General features: G+C 39.4%; 2 protein-coding genes across 2 annotated transcripts; both read left to right on the plus strand.

Annotated features, from left to right (window-relative positions):
- Positions 1-23,294: 23,294 nt before the first annotated feature.
- Positions 23,295-23,711, plus strand: LOC131680199 (DEAD-box helicase Dbp80-like). Its single transcript, XM_058960919.1, has one exon. It carries the CDS (start codon positions 23,295-23,297, stop codon positions 23,709-23,711), a length of 417 nt encoding a protein of 138 aa, XP_058816902.1.
- Positions 23,296-24,290, plus strand: LOC131683021 (DEAD-box helicase Dbp80-like). Its single transcript, XM_058964852.1, has 2 exons — positions 23,296-23,908; positions 23,971-24,290. The coding sequence occupies exons 1-2, from the start codon at positions 23,779-23,781 to the stop codon at positions 24,159-24,161; spliced, it is 321 nt and encodes a 106-aa protein (XP_058820835.1). The 5' UTR covers positions 23,296-23,778; the 3' UTR covers positions 24,162-24,290.
- The last annotated feature ends 225 nt before the right edge of the window (positions 24,291-24,515 follow it).

Raw genomic sequence — 24,515 nt, forward strand, 5'->3', positions numbered from 1 at the left:
TAATCGATTAGTTTAAAAGTTTTTCTGAGAGCAGTAACAGAAAATACAAAACGTCCATCTTAATCTGATTATGATGATCGTTCACTTCGGTATACAGTAGAATTCCGGGAATGGCTAATGCTGGCTTCACAATCTTCTACCCAGAGCCGTCTTTAGACTACTCGGGGCACCTGGGCACTATTGAGCTAAGGGTCCCTTTAATTGAATAGGTATAAACAGCTGTCGAGAATGAGTATGATCCAAAACTGATTCCCAGCATCAAGGAATCACTTCTACCTCATGCCATGCTTTCATATTTGAGCCAAATCAGTCAACCGTGTCGAACATATTTAACAAAATATAAAGTGGTATTCAAAATTTATGGAGAACAAAGACTATTCCAGATTTTCACAACCTGATGTCCAAATATCGTCGAAAAAGAAAGATAATCTGAGTGCATCTTAAAAAGTTATTTGTTTTCCTGACCGATCTGACCGGTAGTAGCAAACGGTCTAACACACTATTTGCGGCGGTGGGAGTTCGAACTCAGGTGAGCTGCGTACAGTGTAGCTGACCAACCAACTACGCTATAGTCTTCCCAGATGGTGTAATCTGACCACCCAACCAGTATTCCACTTTGCTTACAGATGGTCGAATTTTGTATAATAATAACAGAATACCTATTGAACACACTGTTGTGTCGAAGACAGCCATAACACGATCGCTATTCGATATTAGAAGAGGTCAATACCTTATTTGTCGCGTAAAGTTTATTTAAAATTACTTTTAAAGCGAAACATAAAAATTACTCGAATCCATCAGTATGATCGGTATCATTCCCTTCAATGCCAGTAATGTAAAACAGTCGGAATATAACACGGAGTTCCTAAAACCGTTATTAACAAAAAATAACCATAAATTTGTCATACGGCATTCGAAAGATACAGTATCCAAGCATCTTCTCAGTGAATTTCAAAATGATCCATCGAGGGATTCGAGAGAAATTGCAATTTGAAGTTTTATGACACGTTTCATAAGGCTACCAGCAAACACCCACGGGTTTGGACCTATCTCTATAAACAAAATTTTTTTTGTCTACTCATTTAGTACATGGCATTCGAAAGATATAGTAATCAAGTATATCCCCTGCAAGTTTGAAAATATTTCATTGACGGAATCGAAATTTATAACGGTTTGGATGTGGTATGCGGTCATAGATGGGTTTTCTACCAGACTTCAATCGTGAATCTATGTTTGTCCATTGACTAAACGAAATAATACATGTCGCGGTTTTTATTATAGTGAAAAATTTAGGTTTGCGCGTTTTTTCCAAAAGTTTTTTAGCTGTGCTGTTTTCAAGCAAGTTTTAGTTGAATTCAAAATAAAATAGTTTTTTTCTATTGTCAGAGATGGACCTTCCAACGAAAACTAGTCTAGCTCGCTTGGAATCGAATTGTATGGACCAACCACAGCTTTCGCAAAATCTGTTATTTTCAGTAATTGAACATTCTACACAACTAGTCACAACTATTTCCAATCAGCGCAAAAATCGAAGGTTTTCATTCAGTACAATAGCAGATTTTCACTTTTAGAAAAACAGGCAACATTCTGGCCGAAAATTTTGAAACGGAGCACCTATATCGAAACGATAGAAAACGTTCGATTTTTGTGAATTGAATCATTACACTAAGCTGTCTACGATTCACACAAATAACTTTTTTATTTTGTGTCATTCTACTTGAAAGCGACGATATTGTTCACAAGTGGCTCACTTACCATCTAACGCTCGTGGCAATCCATTTTCTGATGCTTGTAATAACAAAGCTTCAATTCGATTCTTGATGGCCCTGAAAATGGCCTTTTGTTTGGATAGTGTTCGGAATTTACTCGGAGCTGGTGTATATGGTAACAGTTTTGGTGCCATCTGAGACGGCGTTCTTGGCCAACTCTTCTGACAGCAGCAAACGGACGGCGGTTTGAATTTTGCGGGAGATGCTGCAAACGAACTGCTGCATGCTGATGCTGCAAACGAACTGATCGTGAACAACAGCATGCTGAATTTTTATACTTGACTACAGCACAATGTAAGCTCGTCCTTTTTTGTGTTGTCCTCAATATGTGTTCTTCGTAGCTCCACCCCTTCGTTGGTCGACCACATATTTTTGATAAAGAACAAAATTGAAATTGTGTTTCCAATACGGAGATTATCGAACACTCAGGGTAAAAAGAGTAATGTAATACGGCACCTTGGTAAAATGTTTGAGAATTGAAACATTTTTTGAATGCGCCTAGTAAACACGAAACTGTGAACAAACACACAAATGATAACTTTTTATTTTGTGTCATTCTACGTGAAATCTACGATATTGTTCACAAGTAGCTCACTTGCCATCGAACGCTCTTGGCAAGCTACTTTCGGATGCTTGTAATAGCAAAATTTCAATTCGATTCTTTGTTGAAAAATGGCCCGTACCAAACAGACCGCTCGTAAGTCCACCGGAGGAAAGCCTCCCCGCAAGCAGTAAGCAACGAAGGCCGTGTAAAAGTGCCCCAGTCTAGGTTGGCGTTAGGAAGCCTCATCACTACTGAACAGAAACTGTCGCCCTGCGAGAAATTCACAGCTATCAGCAATCGAGCAGGCCTAAATTGTGACCCAAAATAAACCACAAACCAACAACTTATTCCAGTAAAATATAAATGAAATTTTCGTTTTCCATTGCCTCACAACTTCTTTCCTCCCGGCTTGAATTACTATCAATCTTGATGATGCTGTGCGGCGGGGCACAGGCAGTTTTCATTATAGTGGAAAATTTAGGTTTGCGCGTTTTTCCCAAAAGTTTTTTGGCAGTGCTGTTTTCAAGGAACTTGTAGTTGCATTCAAAATAATATAGTTTACTTCTATTGTCAGAGGTGGACCTTCCAACGAAAACTAGTCTGGCTCGCTTGGAATCGAATTGTACGGACCAACCACTGCTTTCACAAAATCTGTTATTTTCAGTAATTGTACTTTCTACAGAATTAGTCACAACTATCCAATCAGCGCAAAAATCAAAGGTTTTCATTCAATGCAACAGCAGATTTTCACGTTTGAAAAAACAGGCAGCATTCTGGCCGAAAATTTTGAAACGGAGCACCTATATCGAAACGTTAGAAAACGTTCGAATTTTGTAAATAGAATCGTTACACTAAGCTGTCTATAAATCACAAAAAACTTTTGATATTGTGTCATTCTACGTGAAAGCGACGGTATTGTTCACAAGTGGCTCACTTACCATCCAACGCTCTTGACAAGCCACTTTCTGATGCTTGTAATAACAAAACTTCAATTTCAGTCTTTGTCGATAAATTGATGGCCCTGAAAAGGGCCTTTTGTTTGGGCAGTGTTCGAAATTTACTTGGAGCTGGTGTATATGGTAACAGTTTTGGTGCCATCGACGACGGCGTGCTTGGCCAACTCTTCTGACAGCAGCAAACGGACGGCGGTTTGAATTTTGCGGGAGATGCTGCAAACGAACTGCTGCATGCTGATGCTGGAAACGAACTGAGCGTGAGCAACAGCATGCTGAGTTTTTATACCTGACTACAGCACAATGTAAGCTCGTCCTTTTTTGTGTTGTCCTCAATATGTGTTCTTCGTAGCTCCACCTCTTCGTTGGTCGACCACATATTTTTGATAAAGAACAAAATTGAAATTGTGTTTCCAATACGGAGATTATCGAACACTCAGGGTAAAGAGAGTAATGTTATACGGCACCTTGGTAAAATGTTTGAGAATTGAAACTTTTTTTGAATGCGCCTAGTAAAAATGTTTTCCACTTCACTCCAGTTTATTTCTGACCATATTTGCAATTTGCGTACTGAAATAAATCATAATTTAGGGTTTAACCCAAATTGATCTCCAAGGAGAAACAGTCCATGAAACAGAAAATGCAAACTTATTCTTTGAAATGATTTTGGTGGCCCTGAAAAGGGCCTTTTTTATAATAATACAAGTGAGTTCTACCTTTTTAACTTCCAAATCCATACAAAGTGCGTCCCTGCCGCTTCAGAGTATAGACGACATTCATTGCGGTTTTGCGCTTGACGTTTTCAGTGTAGGTCACGGCATCTCGGATGACATTTTCCTGCACACCATCAGCATTCGTAGATTAAATCGGAGATGCATTTTCAACCACCACGACGAGCCAGACGCCGAATGGCAGATTTGGTGATTCCCTGGATTTTATCACGAAGAACCTTGCGATGACGCTTGGTACAGGAACGCAAACATGATACCGCTCATTGTACCGTCCGGACGAGCATGTTGCTCGTGTGGTAAGCGAGCACCCACTGATACAAAACAAGCTTGCGTGACCTGTATATATAACATTCCCGTATGTAATGAAACGCTTACATGCTCCTTTTTGACGGCTTTGCGTGGGATATGCTGGCAAATTGCGCGTTTTCCTCGCTGTTTCCGAAGGATTTTCTGAAAATCCTTGTTTTGGTTTATTTATAGTAGTCGCAGTAATTTCGAAATTTAATACGAAATACGTGCACAAATTTCCGATCAGATAGTGCAAAAATATTGCGATTTCGTCCAGTAGAACGGAAGATATTCGCATTTCAAACCTGAGAAAATTTCTCAACTGAAATTTTTGAAACGGGACCCCATATTGAAACGTTAGAAGTATTCTACTTCAAAAGGACAATTTCACTCCAAACCAATGTGAAACTACACACGATCGAACGCTTTGCATTGGTTAGCCTTTTCACATCATCCTCCTCCTGCAGCCAAACCCAGCACGCATTCCACCTTATCCAAAAAATTCTCATAAAAAGACCTTCTCCAGATTCAGTGAGCGTGGCATTCGGAAGAGTTTACTTCATCCGTCGAACGCAATGCTGTGTGATCTATTCTAAGCCAGATTGTGCCAGCCTTTACTCGAGTACGCCACTCATCAAGATTTGTATTCATCGCAGAACAGATAGCTGGGGATGAACAAACCCTTATGAGATTCGCATGACAGCACAAAGCGAAACGGGACATTCACTCAGCAATCTGCAAGCTTGGAATCAAGTTTGTAGCAGGTATCTACAAATGTTGGTATAGACTTTCCTCGGTTTTGTTTTAAGCCAAAGCTGAAGGGGCAACAAATCTTTACGGGATGACACATTTTAGCGGCTTGTTACTAAAAACCTGTTTTAATTCACCTAGTGGTGCAATTGTGCCTTTCTCATTTGTCCAAACTACGATTTCATGGCTTAATTCAATACAATGATGGAAATGTATATTACATATTCAGTACGATTTGCACATACATACAATGGATCGACAGCCAAGGTCTTGAGATACTATGTGTCGACACCGAAACATCGCCCAAAACTAGCGGTGGATCAAGGAGAAAGATCCGGAGGGTCCGGACCCTGCCGAAAATTTTCAACTTAAGAAATTTTAAACTAGTTTTAATTTTAAAGTAACAACCCCTCATTGCATACTCCTACCTAAGCCTTTATAGGTAAAAAATAGGAGGCCGGGATTAGGTTGACGATTTTTAGAGTGATTGCTTTACCTTTCTATATGAGAAAGGCGAAAATGTGTCAAAGTCCAAAAAAGTCAATCTTCGTCAAAAAAATTTCTTCGAGATTTCATCAAATCTCAACGTTTCGATTTTGAAATTTTTCCTTACTCCCCCCTTTGAGAATTTTTCATTTCAGTTTATATGAGAATTTGCTGTGTGGTCGCACTCTTCAACCCGTAACTCAGCAACCAGAAGTCCAATCAATAAATTCAACCGTCTGTCTACAAATTTTCTAACTAATAACCATTGGATCGATCTGAAACATATCTCGGAAAATGAAAAGCGAAATAAACAACTCCAAGCAGCGGTGTAGCCAAGAGGAGGCTTTGGGGTTCAACACCAGCTCCCCACCCACAAAAAAAATAATTGAATTGAAGTTGTCATTTGCAAAAGTTAGCAGTTAGTTGAAGTTGAAACTTTACACGATCGGAACAGATGATCGTAAGTACACGGAGAGAATTCGTACTGGCGAAAATAAGAATTATATGGTGATTATTTTTTATTTGAACAGCTGAAAAACCGCGTTGTACAACAACAGATCTGACAACAAAACAACAATTATCGGTAAAATTTATACCACAATGTTATGCAGTAATTTTCACATCAATAAACTTTTAAAATCCTTGAAAAAGGTCCCAAACGGAACGAAACGTCGGATGAAGACAAAATAGTATGTTTTTGCTTAAAAATTAGACTACAAAGCCATACACCTAACCCGTAGCATATTTGGCTCACACACGCACTGCTCCACCGGAATCGCCGAACAGATCTCGACACCTGGCTGGTTGGCTCAGCCTAAACCTAAGGCTTTGCCGACGACATAACCTTGGAGGTCTACGGGGAGTCAATTCCTGAGGTAGAACTAACCGCAGAACACGCGATCAGCACGGTGGAGGAATGGATGAGCGCGAGAGGCCTGGAGCGCGCTCATCATAAGATGGAGGTAGTTATCGTCAACAACCGCAAGTCGGCACAACATGCAGTTATCCATGTGGAAGAAGTCGCGATCACTTCACAGCAAAGTCTGAAGTCTCTCGGAGTCATTATAGACGACAAGCTGACCTTCGGCAGCCATGTCAACTATACATGCAAGAGAGCGTCGACTGCTGTTGCGGCTCTATCGAGGATGATGTCCAACAGCTCAAAGGTGAGCGACAGTAGACGTAGGTTACTGGCAGGCGTTGCCGTATCTATCCTCAGGTACGGCGGCCCGTCATGGTCAAGAGCACTGAGGGTAACCAGTTACCTACAGAAACTGGAGAGCACCTACCGCGTGATGTGCCTCAGAGTGATATCTGCCTACCGCACGGTATCACACGATGCATCCTGCGTGATAGCGAGCATGATGCCAGTCGGGCTGGTCATTCGGGAAGATTAGGAGTGCTTCGAGCTACGTGGAAATAGGGGAGCCCGCGAGCGCACCAGGGTGACCTCGGTCGCCAGATGGCAGCGTGAGTGGGACAACTCCTCGAAAGGTAGGTGGACCCACCGGCTGATACCTAGCATATCGAGCTGGGTGGAAAGACCCCATGGGGAATTTCACTTCCACCTGACACAATTCCTGTCAGGCCATGGCTGTTTCCGACAGTACGTCCACAGGTTCGGGCACGCGGAGGTCCCTGTCTGACCGGACTGCCCAGGTGTAGACGAAACTGCCGAACACATACTGTTCGTATGTCATCGGTTCGACGTCGAAAGAAGAGCAATGCTTGAAGTCTGTGGCTGGGACACAACCCCTGATACCCTTATTCAGCGGATGTGTCAATTGGTGGAGAAGTGGAACGCAGTCTCGGCTGCTACCATCCAGATTGCCAGTAGGCTACAGGTAATCTGGCGAACCGAGCAACAGACGACGGGCACGACTAACTAGTGATTGGTTAGCTGGAGCGAAAAAGGCCAAGCGCAAAAAAAGGGAGTGAATGGTCTGTTCATGCCGAGGCAGGTTTGGCGTAGCGACTGGCAACCGCGTAAGGGGTAAACCTAGCCACCCCGAAGCAAGACAGAAGAGTGAGTGTATAGGTGTATAAGTGGACTGTCTCATGCCAAGATGGGAGGGTCGTAGCGTAGTATGTTGGGACTTAGCTATCGATGCCTCATGGCGTGGCAGAGGAGTGAAAGGGTGAGCATCCAAGTCAGTCTCACACGGCATGTTCAGGGTGAGCACAAAAGTCAGCCTCACATGGTATGGTAGAGGCTAGCACAAAAGTAAGGCTAGTAAGGAATGAAAAAGGTAAGCACACAAGTCAGCCTCGCATGGTATGTCAGATGTTGGGCCTAAGAAAAATATCCCACATGGGATGCCAGGGGAGTGGCAGAGGTATAATAGAGTGGCACGATTGAGAGTGAACCAGGTGATAGGGTGAGCACCCAAGTCAGCCTCACATGGTATGGGTGGAGCGAGCTCAAAAGTAAGCCTAGCAAGGAATGAGTAAGGTGACCACACAAGTCAGCCTCGCAAGGAACGAAAAAGGTGAGCACAAAACTCAGTCTCATGTGGGGGTGTTTGAAAGTGAATCAAGGTGCGATTGAGAGAGCACCCAAGTAAGCCTCATACAGGACGTATAAACGCGTGAGTGAGAGTGAATGAGTACATTTAGTACAGCCATCCCCCCAGAAGTAATACCGAGAGGTAGTTCCTGGGAGGAACGATGGCGGAGCCCAATGGAGTATAGTCGGTATTAATGGCAGCGTCACCATTCGAGTCCGACACGCCCCCACTGGCTAAAGCGCTGCACTGGGTGATTACCAAGATTTGGGAGGAGGAGATTTCACCGGAGGAGTGGATGTAAGGTGTCGTGTGTCCTATCTACAAAAAGGGCGACAAGCTGGATTGCTGTAATTACCGAGCAATCACCCTGCTGAACGCCGCCTACAAGGTACTCTCCCAAATACTATGCCGTCGACTATCACCAATTGCAAGAGAGTTCGTGGGGCAGTACCAGGTGGGTTTCATGAGCGAACGATCTACCACGGACCAGGTGTTCGCTCTTCGTCAAGTACTGCAGAAATGCCGCGAGTACAATATGCCCACACATCATTTGTTCATCGACTTCAAAGCCGCATACGACACTATCGATCGAGATCAGCTATGGCAGATTATGCACGAGTACGCGATTAGTGAAGGCGACGATGGATCGGGTGATGTGCGTAGTACGTGTCTCAGGGACGCTCTCGAGTCCCTTCGAATCACGCAGAGGGTTACGGCAAGGTGATGGTCTCTCGTGTTTGTTATTCAACATCGCGCTGGAAGGTGTAATAAGAAGAGCAGGGATCGACACGAGTGGTACGATTTTCACAAAGTCCGTTCAGCTACTTGGCTTCGCCGATGACGTTGATATTATTGCACGAAACTTTGAGAAGATGGAGGAAGCCTACATCAGACTGAAAAGAGAAGCCAAGCGCGTCGGACTTGCCATCAACACGTCGAACACAAAGTACATGATAGGAAGAGGTTCACGAGAAGAGAATGAGAACCGCCCGCTTCGAGTTTGCATCGCTGGCGACGAAATCGAGGTGGTTGAAGAGTTCGTGTACTTGGGCTCACTGGTGACCGCCGACAATGATACCAGCAGAGAGATTCGTAGACGCATCGTGGCAGGAAATCGTGCTTACTTTGGCCTCCGCAAGACACTTCGGTCGAACAGAGTTCGCCGTCGTACGAAGTTGACCATCTACAAGACGCTGATTAGACCGGTAGTTCTCTACGGGCACGAGACCTGGACCATGCTCGTGGAGGACCAACGCGCACTTGGTGTCTTCGAACGGAAAGTGCTGCGTACCATCTACGGTGGAGTGCAGATGGAAGACGGCACATGGAGACGGCGAATGAACCATGAGTTGCATCAGCTGTTGGGGGAGCCGCCCATCTGTCATACCGCGAAAATCGGACGACTACGGTGGGCCGGGCACGTAGCCAGAATGTCGGACAATAGCCCGGTGAAAACGGTTCTCAATTGCAATCCGACCGGTACAAGAAGACGTGGCGCGCAGCGAGCACGATGGATCGACCAGGTGGAAGACGATTTGCGGACCCTCCGCAGACTGCGTGGCTGGCGACGCGCGGCCATGGATCGAGTGGAATGGAGGAATCTTTTGTATACGGCACAGGTCACTTCGGCCTTAATCTGTTAATAAATAAATAAAACGCCCCAGTGCACCCCGTGCGGTAGATTGGACCCTACCAATAGCACGTGTACTGGGCTAGGACGTAAAGGTCTTCTCCATTGTAAAAAAAACCTAAAGCCAGGTTTAAACATACTGGTGAACCTGGTTTAGTTCAGTGACGGTGAAGAAATCGGCCCTTAATCTGTTAATTGGTGCAGTTGTGGAAACAAAACCAATATACAGTAAATGCTCTATATTGTATTCTAACATTTGACTATTTGATATTTCGAGGAATCTTTGAAATAGTAATTTTAGATAACCGATTAAATTAAAGTTTTCCCCATTCTAGTATTTTATAAAACCTCTGACAAGCTTCTTAACCCTCCCGGTTTAAACGTGTCCGATCATCTTCGATTTTGATAATACTTTCAACATTTCATCAGTATAGGGGACTAAGGCATCTTAAACAGGCAATCAAATCATTTTGAATTAAAATGTTTTTTTTTTGAAGGGCGTGGAATAAATTCTATCCGAAAATAAGTTGCAGGGAATTAATCCTTCTTTACGTAAAATTATAAACCGCTTAAAAATATTCTTTGCCAGCGAATTCCTAAACAGCAAGGAAACATTGTAATTGTAATAGTATCTTGGAGAAGCTACCAGTAAAAATACTAACAACAATTTTTGGTCTATTATTCGGAAATATGAATATGAAAAAAATGCGTTGAGCAACTTTCTGTGGTCCATTATGGTCTTAGCATAACTGCAAATTTTAAGCTCAATCGGTGAAACTATATTTTTGCGCCCATGGCTTAAAGTTTACATGGGATTTCGTGTGGGACTTCTACAAATTAATTTTTCGAAGAGTCGCCAATTGCATTCTAAAAATAAATCGATTCAAAAGTCCTGAAGATCGCGAAACGATCTAAGGCTTGTGGAAAAGTTTTTAAGCGAAAACCGAGTGATGGTCTGAAGATTGATGAAAATTTCAATTTTCATATGTGCTTATGTGCATTTTACAAATTTAAGCTTACGAGATATTTGATTTAGAAAGATTTTACTAGACAGCATATAAGGATGATATAAACAGCACTTTTGTAATACAAATGCTCATTGTTTCATAAACAATCATAATTCTAAAGATACATCTTTCAAAATCATATTCGTACGGTACACATTTTCTTCAAAATCAATTAAACTTTCCATAATAGATCATCAATGTAATAACTTGTATTTGTAAATGCAGCTTTCAACCGTTTTCGCATTAAATTTACAATAAGCGGTTTTAGTACGTCTCATTCTCCTGATATAATTTGTTATATCCACCATTTCTAAATGAAAGTACCATTTTACGAAAACTTTGTTTAAAAAGTTAAGATATTCATATTAAAATGAACATTCTGAACCATTCTAGTGGACAAATAATACCACATAGGGTTCGTCGCGGTGCGGATGTGCGCGGTAAATGGATTGCCCGCACCGCAACCGCAAAAAAATAATACAACCGCACCGCACACCGCAACCGCACTTTATTTACCGCACCGCGCGGTAATGCGGTAAAATTTTTGCATTGTTAAAAATAGTGTTGAAAAATTGTTCATTTGTATATCCGTATATAATAAAATGTTATTCTTATTCACACGAAATTTAACTTTAAGAGACTCTTCAGAATGTAATGTTCATGAAAAAAAAAATCAAATTTTGCATTTTCTTTTAATAAAATTCCGTGCATTTAAGGCAAACATTATACATTCAAAAATCTGTTTTAATCCACCTAGAGGTGCAATTGTGCCTTTCTCATTTCTCCAAACTATGATTTAATGACTGGTTCGTACAATATAACATTATGGAAATGTCCTTCATTCTTATTACACTTGGTAAGTATATATAATAGCACCTTTTTGCATCCATCGCGGTGTCGGTTTGACTCCACAACCCGTAACTCCGGAGCTGGAAGTCGGATGGAGATGGAATTTAATATCAGTTTCCGGGGACGAAACACCTTTCATTTGAGACTAAGTTGATCAAATCGTTCTAGCCATTTGCGAGAAACCAATATAACCGTTATTCTGAATTTGTATGCTTCCGGATCCGTCGATGGTGGCCAGTGTGGCCAAAGAGACTTTGCATGACTGTTGGTGACCTAGATCTACAAATTCAACAGTTGTGTTTAAATTATGGAAAAAAATCACCTTTTTACATTCATTGCAGAATTCGTTAGAATCGGGATTTGCTGCGTGATCGTACGTATCACCCTGTAATTCAGGAACCAGAACAAAATTCAACTGCAGCTGATGGACCTTTCATTTAAAATCAAGTTTGTCAAAATCGGTTCAGAAAATTCCGAGAAACCTATGTGGACAAATCAGCAAATTTTGTTATGTAACCATACTCTTCAACTCGTAATCCGGATCAAGATGTCGGTTGAAAATGAAATTCAATAGCAACCTATGGGAATATGATACCTTTCAATTGAATCTTACTTTGTAAAAATCGGTTCAGCCATCTCCGAGAAACCGATATGGACATTTTGTTAACAAATCCTCACATACACACACATACATGCATACATACATACATACACACAGATATTTTGCGATCTCGGCGAACTGAGTCGAATGTTATATGAGACTCGGCCCTTCGGGCCTCGGTTAGAAAGTCGGTTTTTGGAGCAATTGCATAACCTTTCTATCTGAGAAAGGCAAAAGAATAATATTTAATCAGCTTAATCAGCATGACTTCAATGTTATCTTCATGTGATTATATTTTGAAATGTTGGTGGAATGGATTTGAAAGTGGAGGGAATGGTGAGTTAGTAGAGTGGGAGTGGAGGATGAGTCAGAAATCCTTCATCTTATTTCGGTATACGGGGTGGATGAAGGAAATGCGGGCGTGAGGGTGGTCCAAGGGGAGGGGAGTGATGAAGGAGGGAGGTGTAAGGGCAAGGCGGGGTGGGATGGAGAGGGGCGGCGACGCAATACTCAACTGCATATTTTGCCTTCTATTTGAGACTTGGTTTGAGAAAATCGGTTCAGTCATCACCGAGGAACCGATGTGACATTAATTGTGGAATATGCCCGGAATTCCGGAATCGTCGATAGTGGACAATATATTCAAAGAATATTTGATTGGCAATCAGTGATCTAGATCTGCGATTAGAAGTAATTTGGTAACGATTTCAATAGTTTTTAGCCTCTGAGGTATTAGGATTGTACCGATTTATATGGGAAATTCCAGTGTATCCTTACTAACACCCCTGTAACTCCGGAAGCAAGAGTCAGAACCGAATGAAATTCAGCAGCAGTCAACAGTATTACTGTACCTTTCATTTGGAATCAAGTTTGTAAAAATCGGTAGAGAATTCGTTGGGGAATGGGTGTGATATTAGCTTAGGAACTTGGCGAGTTCTCCGGGGGCGTCATGAACCGTCATAGGTGGCCAACGTGGTCAAAGCTTCTTCAATTGATCATTAGTGATCCAGACCCGCAAACTAGAGTAATGTTACATCAATTTTAATATGTTTTACATCATTTGAACATCATGGTGGTACCAGTTTATATGGGAATTTGCTGTGTGACCGCACTCTTCAACCCGTAACTCGGGAACCGGAAGTCGGATCAACTAAAAATTCAATAGCAGCTTATGGGAGCGTTATACCTTTCAGATGAAACTAAGTTTGCGAAAATCGCTTCAGCCATCTCTAAGAAAATTGTGTGAGTTTAAATGACACACACATACACACACACCCATACATACACACAGACAATTGCCGATCTCGACGAACTGAATCGAATGGTGTATGATACTCGGTTCTCCGGGCCTCGGTTAAAAAGTCGATTTTTACAGTGATTGCATAGCCTTTCTTCATATGAGAAAGGCAAAACGTTCTACTGCAGTAATTGGAAAACTTTTATTTTTGCAACCCTTCAGTTAATTGAAAAAATAGAATACAAATGTAAGAAGAAATGAAGTTGCATATTTTTTTCTTTAAATTTTCATTTTTCCAATGTTTTTGACATATGAAAATGAAATGGATGTTTTCCGCATTTATGTATTAAAAACCACCTTTCATTCTTAAAGGTGTTTTATCAATAAAAAAAATTAAAGTCGAAATACCAGTACTTCTATATAGTAGTGAATATATTATATTGGAATATATTCATGTTCATGTAAAAACATGTTGCATTTCATCAATAAGAACGACGCCATATTTGACGAAAAAAATTGTTCCACACATTACATCTAATCAGGAGTCTGTTCTCAACCGGTACAGAATTACTGAACATTACGAAAACTACAAAAAATGTATGATTTGTAGCATACAGCAGAAATCGTCGCTGTTGTGCTATCTTATGACAAGCGCCATTTAGCACATTTCGAGAAAAACGATTTTTAAAGTTTGAGATTGAATATTTTGAAGCTTATAAATGGTAAAAACAATTCAAAGAAGACAATTAATGCTTCTATCTATTCTGTATTAAACTCTCAAATATCACGAAGTTCGGTTGACTATGTTGCGAGTTTTCACTATAAATGTAAACAAAAGTCGCACTTACACGTGTCGTAAGCGTGTATTGATGATAAAATTTGTATGGCGTGTCATAATTGTGCATGGAAAATTTTCCATAGAAAAAAAGCATCAATTATTAACTTTTATTAATATCTTCGGCTTTATTCGGCCTAGAAACAATCGATGAGATGAATTTTGAAGGAAATTGAGCAAGCAATCTAGAAATTTTTAATTTCAGTGTTGCCAAACAAGAAATATTGCCAATTTAAAAGTAAAACTGCATATTTCTCGCAATACGTGTATTTTTATTTTAAAAACTATTATGCCATTGTGTTCCTCAGACATTTTTACATATAAAAATATCTAAAACTTCTACATTACTTAAGCGAATCCCAAGATAAAGTGTTTTAAAGCAAAAAACTGACAATTTCTTATCACTTTTTTCGCTATATCTCAGTAACCAAGCAAAATTTCAAAATTCTGAAAACGCCATTTTGTAGAGAATTTTCAGATTAGTAATGTTGCATATCTAACTCAGTTTACCCCAAAATGGCGTTTGTCATAAGATAGCACAACAGCGACGAAATGTTATTAAAAATATGGGGTTTATAGACAAAATATCCCAAAACTCTAACTTCCGTATTTTTAAAAAAAAACAGATGTATTCTCATTCAAATACTAAGGTTTGAAAATATATGAACTGTAATTTTCTAAAGGCTGGTTCGAAAGTTCTAGCATTTAATGTATTTTCTTCTAATATTTTCCCAAAGAGCCAATGGCAAAAACTTCAATTGAAGTGGACGAGAGTCAAACTATGTGATATTTGGCATCTGAGCAAATTTTCACACTTGTCACAATATGAAGGGATGCTTTGAGATGTACAAAAAATGCAATACCCTACACTATAAAACACTAACTTCGAATAACTTTACTGCGAAAATACTCTTAACTGAAAAATATTAGGACTTAATTTGGTAGAAAATAATCGTAAATTTGAATGGAAGTACGCGAAAAAAAGTCTTTTTGCGAAAGAGTCCAATAAAACTGACTGCAGAAAAATTCACATTAAATGTACACAGCAATCAAAGAACATACATACAACGAAGCAATACGACGTTGGTGAACGAATGATAGAATAATCAGCCTAATTTGGACCCCACCTTATTTTGGACGCTTTTCATACATTTGTCTCCTTCACTGCCAATTCCTATAAATTCGTTTGGTTTGATGAAGATAATTATATTCTTTGGGTTGTGTTTCAGTCCCAGCAAAATTAGATAATCTCTAATTCCTTTAAATAAATCAAAATTCACAGTTGAAAAATTGATAACGAAAACTATTCATAATTCCATGATTTGCAACAAGAAACGGGAGAAGTGATGCACTTTTAAATTGGATTTAAGAGTACAAATTTATTGTTTTTAATGATCTAATAATTTTGTCTCTATTTGGATCTTGCAATATATGTGTTCAAAATGGTTAGTTTGTAAAGTTTTACTTAGAAGTACAAATAACTAGCATCCAAAATATGTCGTAAAAATAACAGTGTCAAATTGTTTCGGAGACGGTTAGATTTTCTTTCGTAATAGAAGTCTGTTTATTAATTTAGAATTACCAAAATGTGAAAAATCAAGTAGCGATAAGTCGAATGCAGATTATATTTAGATTTCTTCTCCAATCATTAGCAAGTCAATGGAAATTATGCCAATTCAATGTTTTTTTTATGTTTCTCTATTGTAGAGTGAACAGTAAAACTCGAACGTTCTGACAGAGAGGTTTTCCTAACAATGCTAAGGAAATAAATCTAGTTGCGTCCTTCTCAAACGGTTAGTCCTAGTTTTAATCCAGTTTTTAATGCAAACGTAAAACTTTATCAATTACTTTTTGCGGTGCGGTTGCGGTAAAACTGCGCGGTAAAAGCTCTTTCCCGCACCGCATCCGCGAGAAAAAGTGTTTCGCCGCACCGCTGATTTTGCGGTGCGGGTGCGGTAAATACAGCGCGGTTGCGGTAATTACCGCGACGTACCACATATTACTAATCTACCATCTCTGCCCGTATCTGCTTTAAGGCTTTTCACGTTCAGATCTAAGTTCGGTTTTTGTCCACTAGAAACAACGAGACCTTTTAAATCAAAGATGTTGAATTTGGACTCGTCGACAAAGATTGCAATTTTTTAAATATTCTGATAGATTATTTCAATGTAGTTTAGTGAACTAAAAACTAATTGTTTATTGTTCGCATTGATGAACGGTTTCTTGCCCAGAACGCTATAATTGTCCATTCTCTATACATTACGAACCGTACCGTAAACTCTAGGTAAACCAGGAGCTATCAAGTTTTATGACCAGATCGAACGATGGTTCAAGCCGGACTATTATGTATTTAGGTTCTGTAATGTGGGTAGGGATTAAGTATCACCAATGATTAAGTGTCGTCCCTCTTCCTTATTTTTATATACAGTTTAGGGTTGATTATCCGTGATTCGATTAGTTATCTGCGAAAAAATATTCGACTATCTGGGTGTGACGGTAAGACTTAACGGAAAGTTATTTTTTACTTGAACAATGCTGGAATTGTTCTTATTTTTCAGTTAGTCTTTCCTGTTCAATGCTGTATACGGGTAAAAGCAATTTTGGTTTTTTCGTTTTGTGCTCATGCTTAGGTACATTAACGCAGGTACACGAGCGCAGTTTACTAAACTGAATCAAGTATGTAGCAGTATTTGGTATAGATTTTCAGTTTTCGGTGTTGCTTTATGCGTTATGCCAAAGCTGTTTTGCTTTGCTAGGTTGATACCGTGCACCACACTTTGTAGTTGGACTAGTCGACAAAAATTACAACTTTTCCAATATTCCGATGGAATGTTCCTATGTTGTTTAGTAAATTACCCCTTGAAGCCGCAAACATTGCCCCATAGCTTCAATACGTTACTGTGATAAATTTAATATGATTTTCACAATGTTATTTTAAAAAGAACATTGCGCATTTAAGGGTTAAATATCAATTCTTTGTTCTTCATTGATGAACGGCTTCTTGTTCAGCTTCAGAACACAGGCATTGTAATTGCCTGTTCATTATACATTACGAGCCGTGCCAATCTATACTTATGCATTAAAGCTCTGATTCAGTTTGCTTAACATGTATATAACATTGAACTTAAAATTTTCTCAAATTTTTGTAACCCTTTTTTTTAAGACTTTTTGATGTAATGGATCACCATTTTTCTCAAATTTTGACAAGACTTCAGTCTCTGAGACAAAGAACTGCAAACTCCATCAGGTATCGTCTGCTATACCTACGTATTATATCGTATGATCAAGGGATCCCGATTTTTCTTTTTCAGATAAAAGTTTTTTTTTTCATTACTCTAATTTGCATAAATTAAAACACTTTTCATTGAAACAAAAGCGACAAAAACTTTCTGACACCTGTATTGTTTATCAGGGTGATCCAATTATTTCCCATTAAAAATCGATCAATAAGTTAATTTGCGCGGAATCAAATCGGTTATCTCAAACTGAATTTGCTAGAGCTACAAATTTATTGTAATTAATTGTAGGATGTATTTCTGTTCAAATAGACATTTATTCCTTTAGAATAAAATAGGTTCCGAGTTTTCGATCAAACATCTCTTATTCGATATACTAATCAGTGTTGTCCGTTATACCTAAGCTGACCAACTCTGACGAAAAAATCCGTACAACATACCGCAACGAAGCGAAATCGTCCACCACGCTCAGGCAAACGGATTTTTTCGTCAAAGTTGGTCAGCTTAGTTATACACATACTAGTCTTACCCGTACTGTTAACAGCAGGCAGGACTTTGAGTCAAGTTGAGAGAATTTATACTCATTTTTAGGTAACACTATACTAGAACTATTATTTTGATAGGACAGAGGTTGTAAAAAATCTTGAAATACCTGGAAAAAGGTTCCAAAAAGTCTGTAATCGTTGATTTTTTTAATCAAAAGTACATAGAATATCGTTCATAAAGCCATAGCTGCGAAAAGACGCCCAAAAAGTAATTTGTACTTTTTCGTGTCTTCGGCGTCCTACTTAATTCCGAAGAACATTTTTAGTTTCATTTTTATTCGCTAAAAACTGATTGATATTTTTCCTCAATTTTTTGTTAGTTTCATTTTATTTCGGGAAACTTTTTGTTCAGAACTTTCTCAGGCATTATTTTCCGCGCAACCTTTTTACTATCAATTTTCTTCCAATTTTTTGAACCACATTTTTCCTCGGGAAAATCTGATCGACAGTTTTCTTCAAATCTTTCTCAATTACAATTTCCGTCGAGACTTTTTGTTTATCGTATTTCTTCAAACATTTTTGAGTTTCATTTTTCCTCGGAAGAAATTACTTGTCATTTTTCGTCGGAGATTTCTCAGTTACTTTTTTCGGCGCGACTTTTTGTTTATCGTTTTTCTCTACCTAACTTTTGACTTTCATTTTACGTCTGGGCGTGTCAAATGTTGGTGCAACATATGGTCAAGCTATGAGGAAAATAATGGTCCACACATGGTAGAAGTCGTGGTAGATCTATGGGGAAAATAATGGGGTAGGGGAGACTGAGGAGACTTGATCCCCTTTTTTATTTTTCAATCCTACTCCGTGGAATGATACAAAAACTATGTATTTTTTGTACTTTTATATTGTTTCTAGGGTTGACTGATAGTCATAAAAAAATTACACGGAAATATTATACTGGACATGAGCTATGAGCATTTTTGGAAAACAACAAAAAACTGGAAAATTCTTTGATTAGTGGAGACTCGATCCCTAATTTGGGGACACTTGATTATTTTTTGAAAACGTGTTTAAAAGAGCATGTAGGGTAATAAGCCTATTTTTACCCTTTTTCTATTATCATCCTACCCATCTGAAGCCTTTGGTTAGAGCAGCGTCTGCCATCTTTGCTTAACGCATTGGCTCAAATGGTGTTGCGATAATTGGGGTACTCGATTAAAGTTTTTGCTGCGCTCAAACAGAAGATTTTCACCATTCTCAAGACAATTTTGTTATTATATTGGCTCTTAATAAGAGGCGAATGATCTTAAGGCTAAAACCTCTATAATCGAAATAAAAAATGGTTCCTAATAACAAAGCAAAGAAGCTGAAATAATAAAATTAATAATGAAATAATATGGTACCCTCCCTAATAGGACAAAAATAGGTACCTAACCCCATTCAATGTTATAAATGTACCATGATTAAATTGTTGTGATTAAATATTACTATTTTTGTTACTACATATTACGCATATCTCACAAAATTTTTTTTACGAATTCCCCAAATCTCTGTGCAATTATTTGAAAGCTGTCGTTATTATGGTTGAGGAACGTCAAATGTGGAATGCATGGTTGCTACGTATACTGTAGTAAACAATTACAGTTAAGTTTCTGTACGATGAAGCGTTCATTTTTGACAGTATTTTTGACGTAGGACTACGTCTTTGTTTTCGATATGGGGGTGCACTCTGCAAATTCTACAAAAATGGTATGTAACGAAAAGTGGTCCAATTTTAAACGCATATAATTCAGCCATATCACGATAAATTTTCAAATTTTTTGCGCAAATCGCCCCGAAATACTTCTAAGAATAGATTCCAATAGATAAACCCAAAGATTTTTGATATCATAGCTTTAAAAAATTAAATAATATACAACCTTGTCAAAATATCGCGCATTAACACACAGAAGATAGCGCTTCCCAAGCCCTGTACGACGGATTGGTGTACCTAGTGTGCAACGCTTCTATGAATGACGTCATCATCGACTATTTAAAGAACGGACTTGGCCAGACACGCTCAGTTCCCTGTTGAACAGCTGGCGAAGCAGATCACTGCGCTGTGTTTTTTACAGCCTGTGCAGCTGTGCTAGAAGTCCGTTACACTGGCTGTGGAGGGACGCGACCCTGTGTCGTCCAACAGGCGACCGCTTCCTAAATGCCGCTGTAATGTTGCCAGTAAATTTGCGGTTTAACTAGCACATGTATTTGCTATTTGCGCTTGAAATTAAGTAATGTAGTGGTAGTAATAAGCTTCCCATTTTGGTTTAAACGCAAGGACAGTTTTTAAAACAGGATTTGATTAATTAGTTTAGCTCATCTAAGCAATTTTATCAATTCTGTAATTTAAAAGGAGTTTAACGAAACTTGGTGAATTTGGCCCCACTTGCAACTGGTATAATTAAGCTGACCAACTCTGACGAAAAAATCCGTACACTATGCAAACTGTTTGCCTGAGCGTGGTGCACGATTTCGCTTCGTTGCGGTATGGTGTACGGATTTTTTCGTCAGAGTTGGTCAGCTTAGGTATAATCAACCTGCACAAAGTGTTGCATAACGCAGGGCTGTTTTTTGGAACAAAATATGTTATCATTCAGCCTTTCGCTATGCAAAATCACGATATTATGACAGATGGGCTAAGCGCGGCCGTTCCTTTCAATTGGGAAAGGCCGCGTGGAATTTTGGTGAAAAACGCTAATAGTGTCTTGGTGGTACTATTTGTCGCTTTCGCTCTACCCATCATCATCAGCGTTGACTCATTTTGCATTGTACGCTTAGGTTCAATGTTTGGCGCGAGTGTGCTGGTAGGTAGGGGAACTGGCGGTTAAATGAACACGTTAAGCAAAGTCATTATTTTCTAATGAGATATTACAATCACCTTATGTTTCTTGTTAGACATGTTTTGTACATATCTGGTAAAAATACTTCGTCATAAACACATTTTTTCAAACATGATTCTTGATTTCTAAACATGTCCAAAAATGAGACATGTTTATAGTGAGTGGGTAAAATGAACATGTGGCGGTGGTAAATGAACAGCTTGTGATGACCTGCAAAATGTCCTGTATGTATGTAATGCGCAGCTTTGGAAAGCATTTTCCGATCAATGCTAATATCCCAACAAATCATGAGCTTTGCATAGACACAGGGCATTTTGCAGGCAAAAAAATTGTCACGGAAGAATTGAATTTTCATGACACAATATTAACCATTTTACAATCCTGAGGCATCGAAACACATCTACAAACTTGGGGTTATCCATGGGTGTTTGAACTTTTAGGATCTGTTTGAGAGCAACTAGAAAGCTTGTTCTATACATGAGATGTGATTATATTGTCTAAAATTTGATTTTTGAACACACTAAGTACTAAGAAAATAAATATTTTACATTAAGTAGTATAGTCCTACGTCTACAGTTCGTGCAACCCCATAGGGCTGCCCCTTGTAGTTTTTTGTTATTTTATGGCAACAATGACTTCAATTGTTCTGGTGTAAATTTGGTTATTTTCAGTGGTGTGTATGAAGCATGGCGAAGGGGATCAAATCTCCACAAATTTGAAGGGATCAAGTGAACCCATAGCATCTATTTCAGCAAACTTTAGTACAAATATAGTTGAACAAAAAAATCAGCTCAATCATAACGTATTCATATAATTGACATTCTCCTGTAATTCTGTATGCAAAAGTGTAGTATGTAGTGGGTGACTTTATCAATTGTATAAAAGTTTGAAAATTTAGAAAATAAATCTTCTTCAGTTCTTCTGAGATTTTTTTCTTTGAATCGGTAAAAATTCGGTAACACATGTTTTTATTTTTTTGTGTTAAAGAAACTTATGTTTAGATAAAACTCCGCAACTTTCTAGTATATTCGATTAATGTATTCTGATCCGCCTTTGAGTTACAATGATGGGATCAAGTCTCCCCGGGGATCAAGTCTCCTCAGTCTCCCCTAATGATAGGGTAATATACAATGATGTCCTAATATATGGTTTAACAAAAGGAAAATGAATGCTTGTTGAATGGTATAAGCTAAGTATGCACCTTGTACGAAATGAAAGTTCCTATACAAAACCTATGCATAAAAAACGTCGCGAAATGCTCGCGAAAAAGAATTCCATTTTCATTTCATAAGCTAAGTATGCACCTCTTGCGAAATGAAATTTCCTATACAAAACCTATGCATAAAAAACGTCGCGAAATGCTCGCGAAAAAAAATTTCGTTTCCATTTCGTAAGCGGTACGCAGCTCTCGCGAAAAAGATAACGAAATTTGCAGTTAGCCGAGACACGTTTCGACAAACGATAAGTTTAGTATTACTTCCGCGAGATAGCGCTGCTTTCTATGTGCTGTCACCATGGCAAGCTTTTTCCTTGCGAAATAATGATCAGTGGTATTATTCCGCTCGGAGGCTCGCGAAATTTTGACAGTTTGCAAAAAAATAAAACAAAAAAAACAAGATTTATTGCGTATTTTTGTATTTTACATCGCAAGCTGGCAAAATTTCTTAGTATAGAATTTGTGATGCAATTGGAATTCGAATGGTAAGTTATAAAATATGATTGGAATTCTTTAATTTCTAATTTAAAATATTTTCTCAATATGTAGTGATTATTAAATATTATTTAACTTATTTACAGCACGCCCGAACAAACCCGGATCACTAAGGATAAGGAATCAGAGCCGGCGGCTGACAGTCCAGAGAACAAGAATGCGGAAACCTTCTAGTCCACCGGCAGTAAGACCAGCGACGGTTTTTATTTTTGCGTTCGGTAGCTACAAACATTCTGACTTTAGCAGCTCCTGAAGTAAAGCTGCAAGCAAAAAGGGAGAACAGCTTCCTTCGCGGAAGATGCACAGGCATTCATTTAGTATCAGCTTTAAAATTATTCATGGTTAATCTTTTAGCACGGTGTATGCAAAGTTGCTAATGAACATTATTCGCAAAGGTCTAGTAGAATCAACTTGATCTGGAGGTACAGCGAAAGGATCCTTCTTTACCAATATACTCGATTAAAACTCTCGAAGCTTTGCACCCGAAGCCAGAACTGCTTCAGGGAGTCTGTGCTATTGGTTTCAACGGCTTTTCCAAGATTCAGGAGACGGCTCTACCTACACTGTTGGCTGATCCGCCAAGAACATAGTCGCACAGAGTCAGTCGGTAACAGGAAAAATCACTACCTTTGTGCTGGCAATGTTCAGTCGAGTCGACCCGTTAAAAAACTACGCTGGTGATATGCCTTTCCCGCATGTATGAACTGGCAGTTCAGACTGGTGCAGTAGCTGCCAAAATAGCAAAGTTTTGTCCGGAAATCAAACTTCGTTACGCCGTTCGCGGTGGAGAAATCGCCAAATGGGCGAAACTGATCATATCATCATCGGAACACCCGTCAATCTGATGGGCGGGAGCATTAACTTCCGGGTGTTCGATTGCCGTTTTTGTACTGGACGACGCGGTCGTCATGATCGCTACTCAGGGCCACCAGGATCGGTGCATCCGGATACACAAGCAGCTGTCGTCGTCCTGCCAAATTATGTTCTCGGCCACGTACGAGCGGGTGGTGATGGAGTTCGCCGAGTAACCAATCCGATCGTGTTTCGTCTGGTGCGGGAGCAAGAATCACTCGATAACATCAAACAGTACTACGTCAAGTGCCGCAACCAGGACAAGAAATATCAAGCAATTTCGAACATCTACGGTGTGATTACCGTCGGACAAGCGATCATTTTATGTCATGTGATGTACAGGACAGTTGTAAGCTCCAAGTAAACTTATTTTCGGCATTATTAATCGATCGAAACAAACACGCAAAGCGGCCGGTTGGTTGTCCGGCAAGATGTCCCAGGATGGTCACTCGGTAGCGGTACTGTCCGGTGATCTAACGGTGGAGGAACGGTTGGCCGTTAGTGATCGATTCCAAGCCGGACTAGAGAAGTTACTGATTATAATGAACGTTTTGTCCAGGGGTAAGTTCCACCACTTGATTCTGGTTACAGAACCAGGTTACGGAGAGATTCCTTCGCCTTAGGTAACGACGTCGAACAGGTGACCATTATCGTCAACTTCGACCTGCCGATGGATCAGCAGGGACGAGCCGAATGCGAAACGTATCTGCATCGAATTAGACGCACCGGTAGAATCGAAAGTGTGACTCATTCGTGTGAACCTATAGATTATATTTCTCGCCTCTTCTTTAGCAGAATGGAATCGCCATCATGATTTGCAGATCAATTGAAAGACACTTCTAGAAAAAGATTCAGCTGCTAGATGCACAGAACTCGGACGAAATTTTAAATATCGGATCGTATAGTGTTTTAGACCAGCTACTGGTGAAAGGCGCAGGAGCTTTTTTGGGTCATATTTGTTTCGATTCTGAATTTAGAACTGGATAGAGTTCTAGCAAAACATTGAAAAAGGCCTAACTGTAAATTGTAACAAATTGAATTTTCATGTTTTCAAGCGGACCCTACAATTCAAATCATTTTTGGACAAATAGTTATAAGCGAACAATTCCAGGTAAAACCATCCAATCTTCTTCACTATACATCAGTACATGGTTTAAAAATGTTAAAC

This window comes from Topomyia yanbarensis, chromosome 2 (genome assembly GCF_030247195.1).
Source record: "Topomyia yanbarensis strain Yona2022 chromosome 2, ASM3024719v1, whole genome shotgun sequence".
In the NCBI taxonomy this organism is placed as follows: domain Eukaryota; kingdom Metazoa; phylum Arthropoda; class Insecta; order Diptera; family Culicidae; genus Topomyia; species Topomyia yanbarensis.

Bases quoted from the DNA above. Each gene is read 5' to 3' on its own strand.
- LOC131683021 (XM_058964852.1), top strand. From the start codon at position 23,779: ATGTCCCAGGATGGTCACTCGGTAGCGGTACTGTCCGGTGATCTAACG. The intron at 23,909-23,970 runs GTAAGTTCCACC...CCTTCGCCTTAG, and splicing joins AATGAACGTTTTGTCCAGGG to GTAACGACGTCGAACAGGTG.
- LOC131680199 (XM_058960919.1), top strand. From the start codon at position 23,295: ATGGGCGAAACTGATCATATCATCATCGGAACACCCGTCAATCTGATG.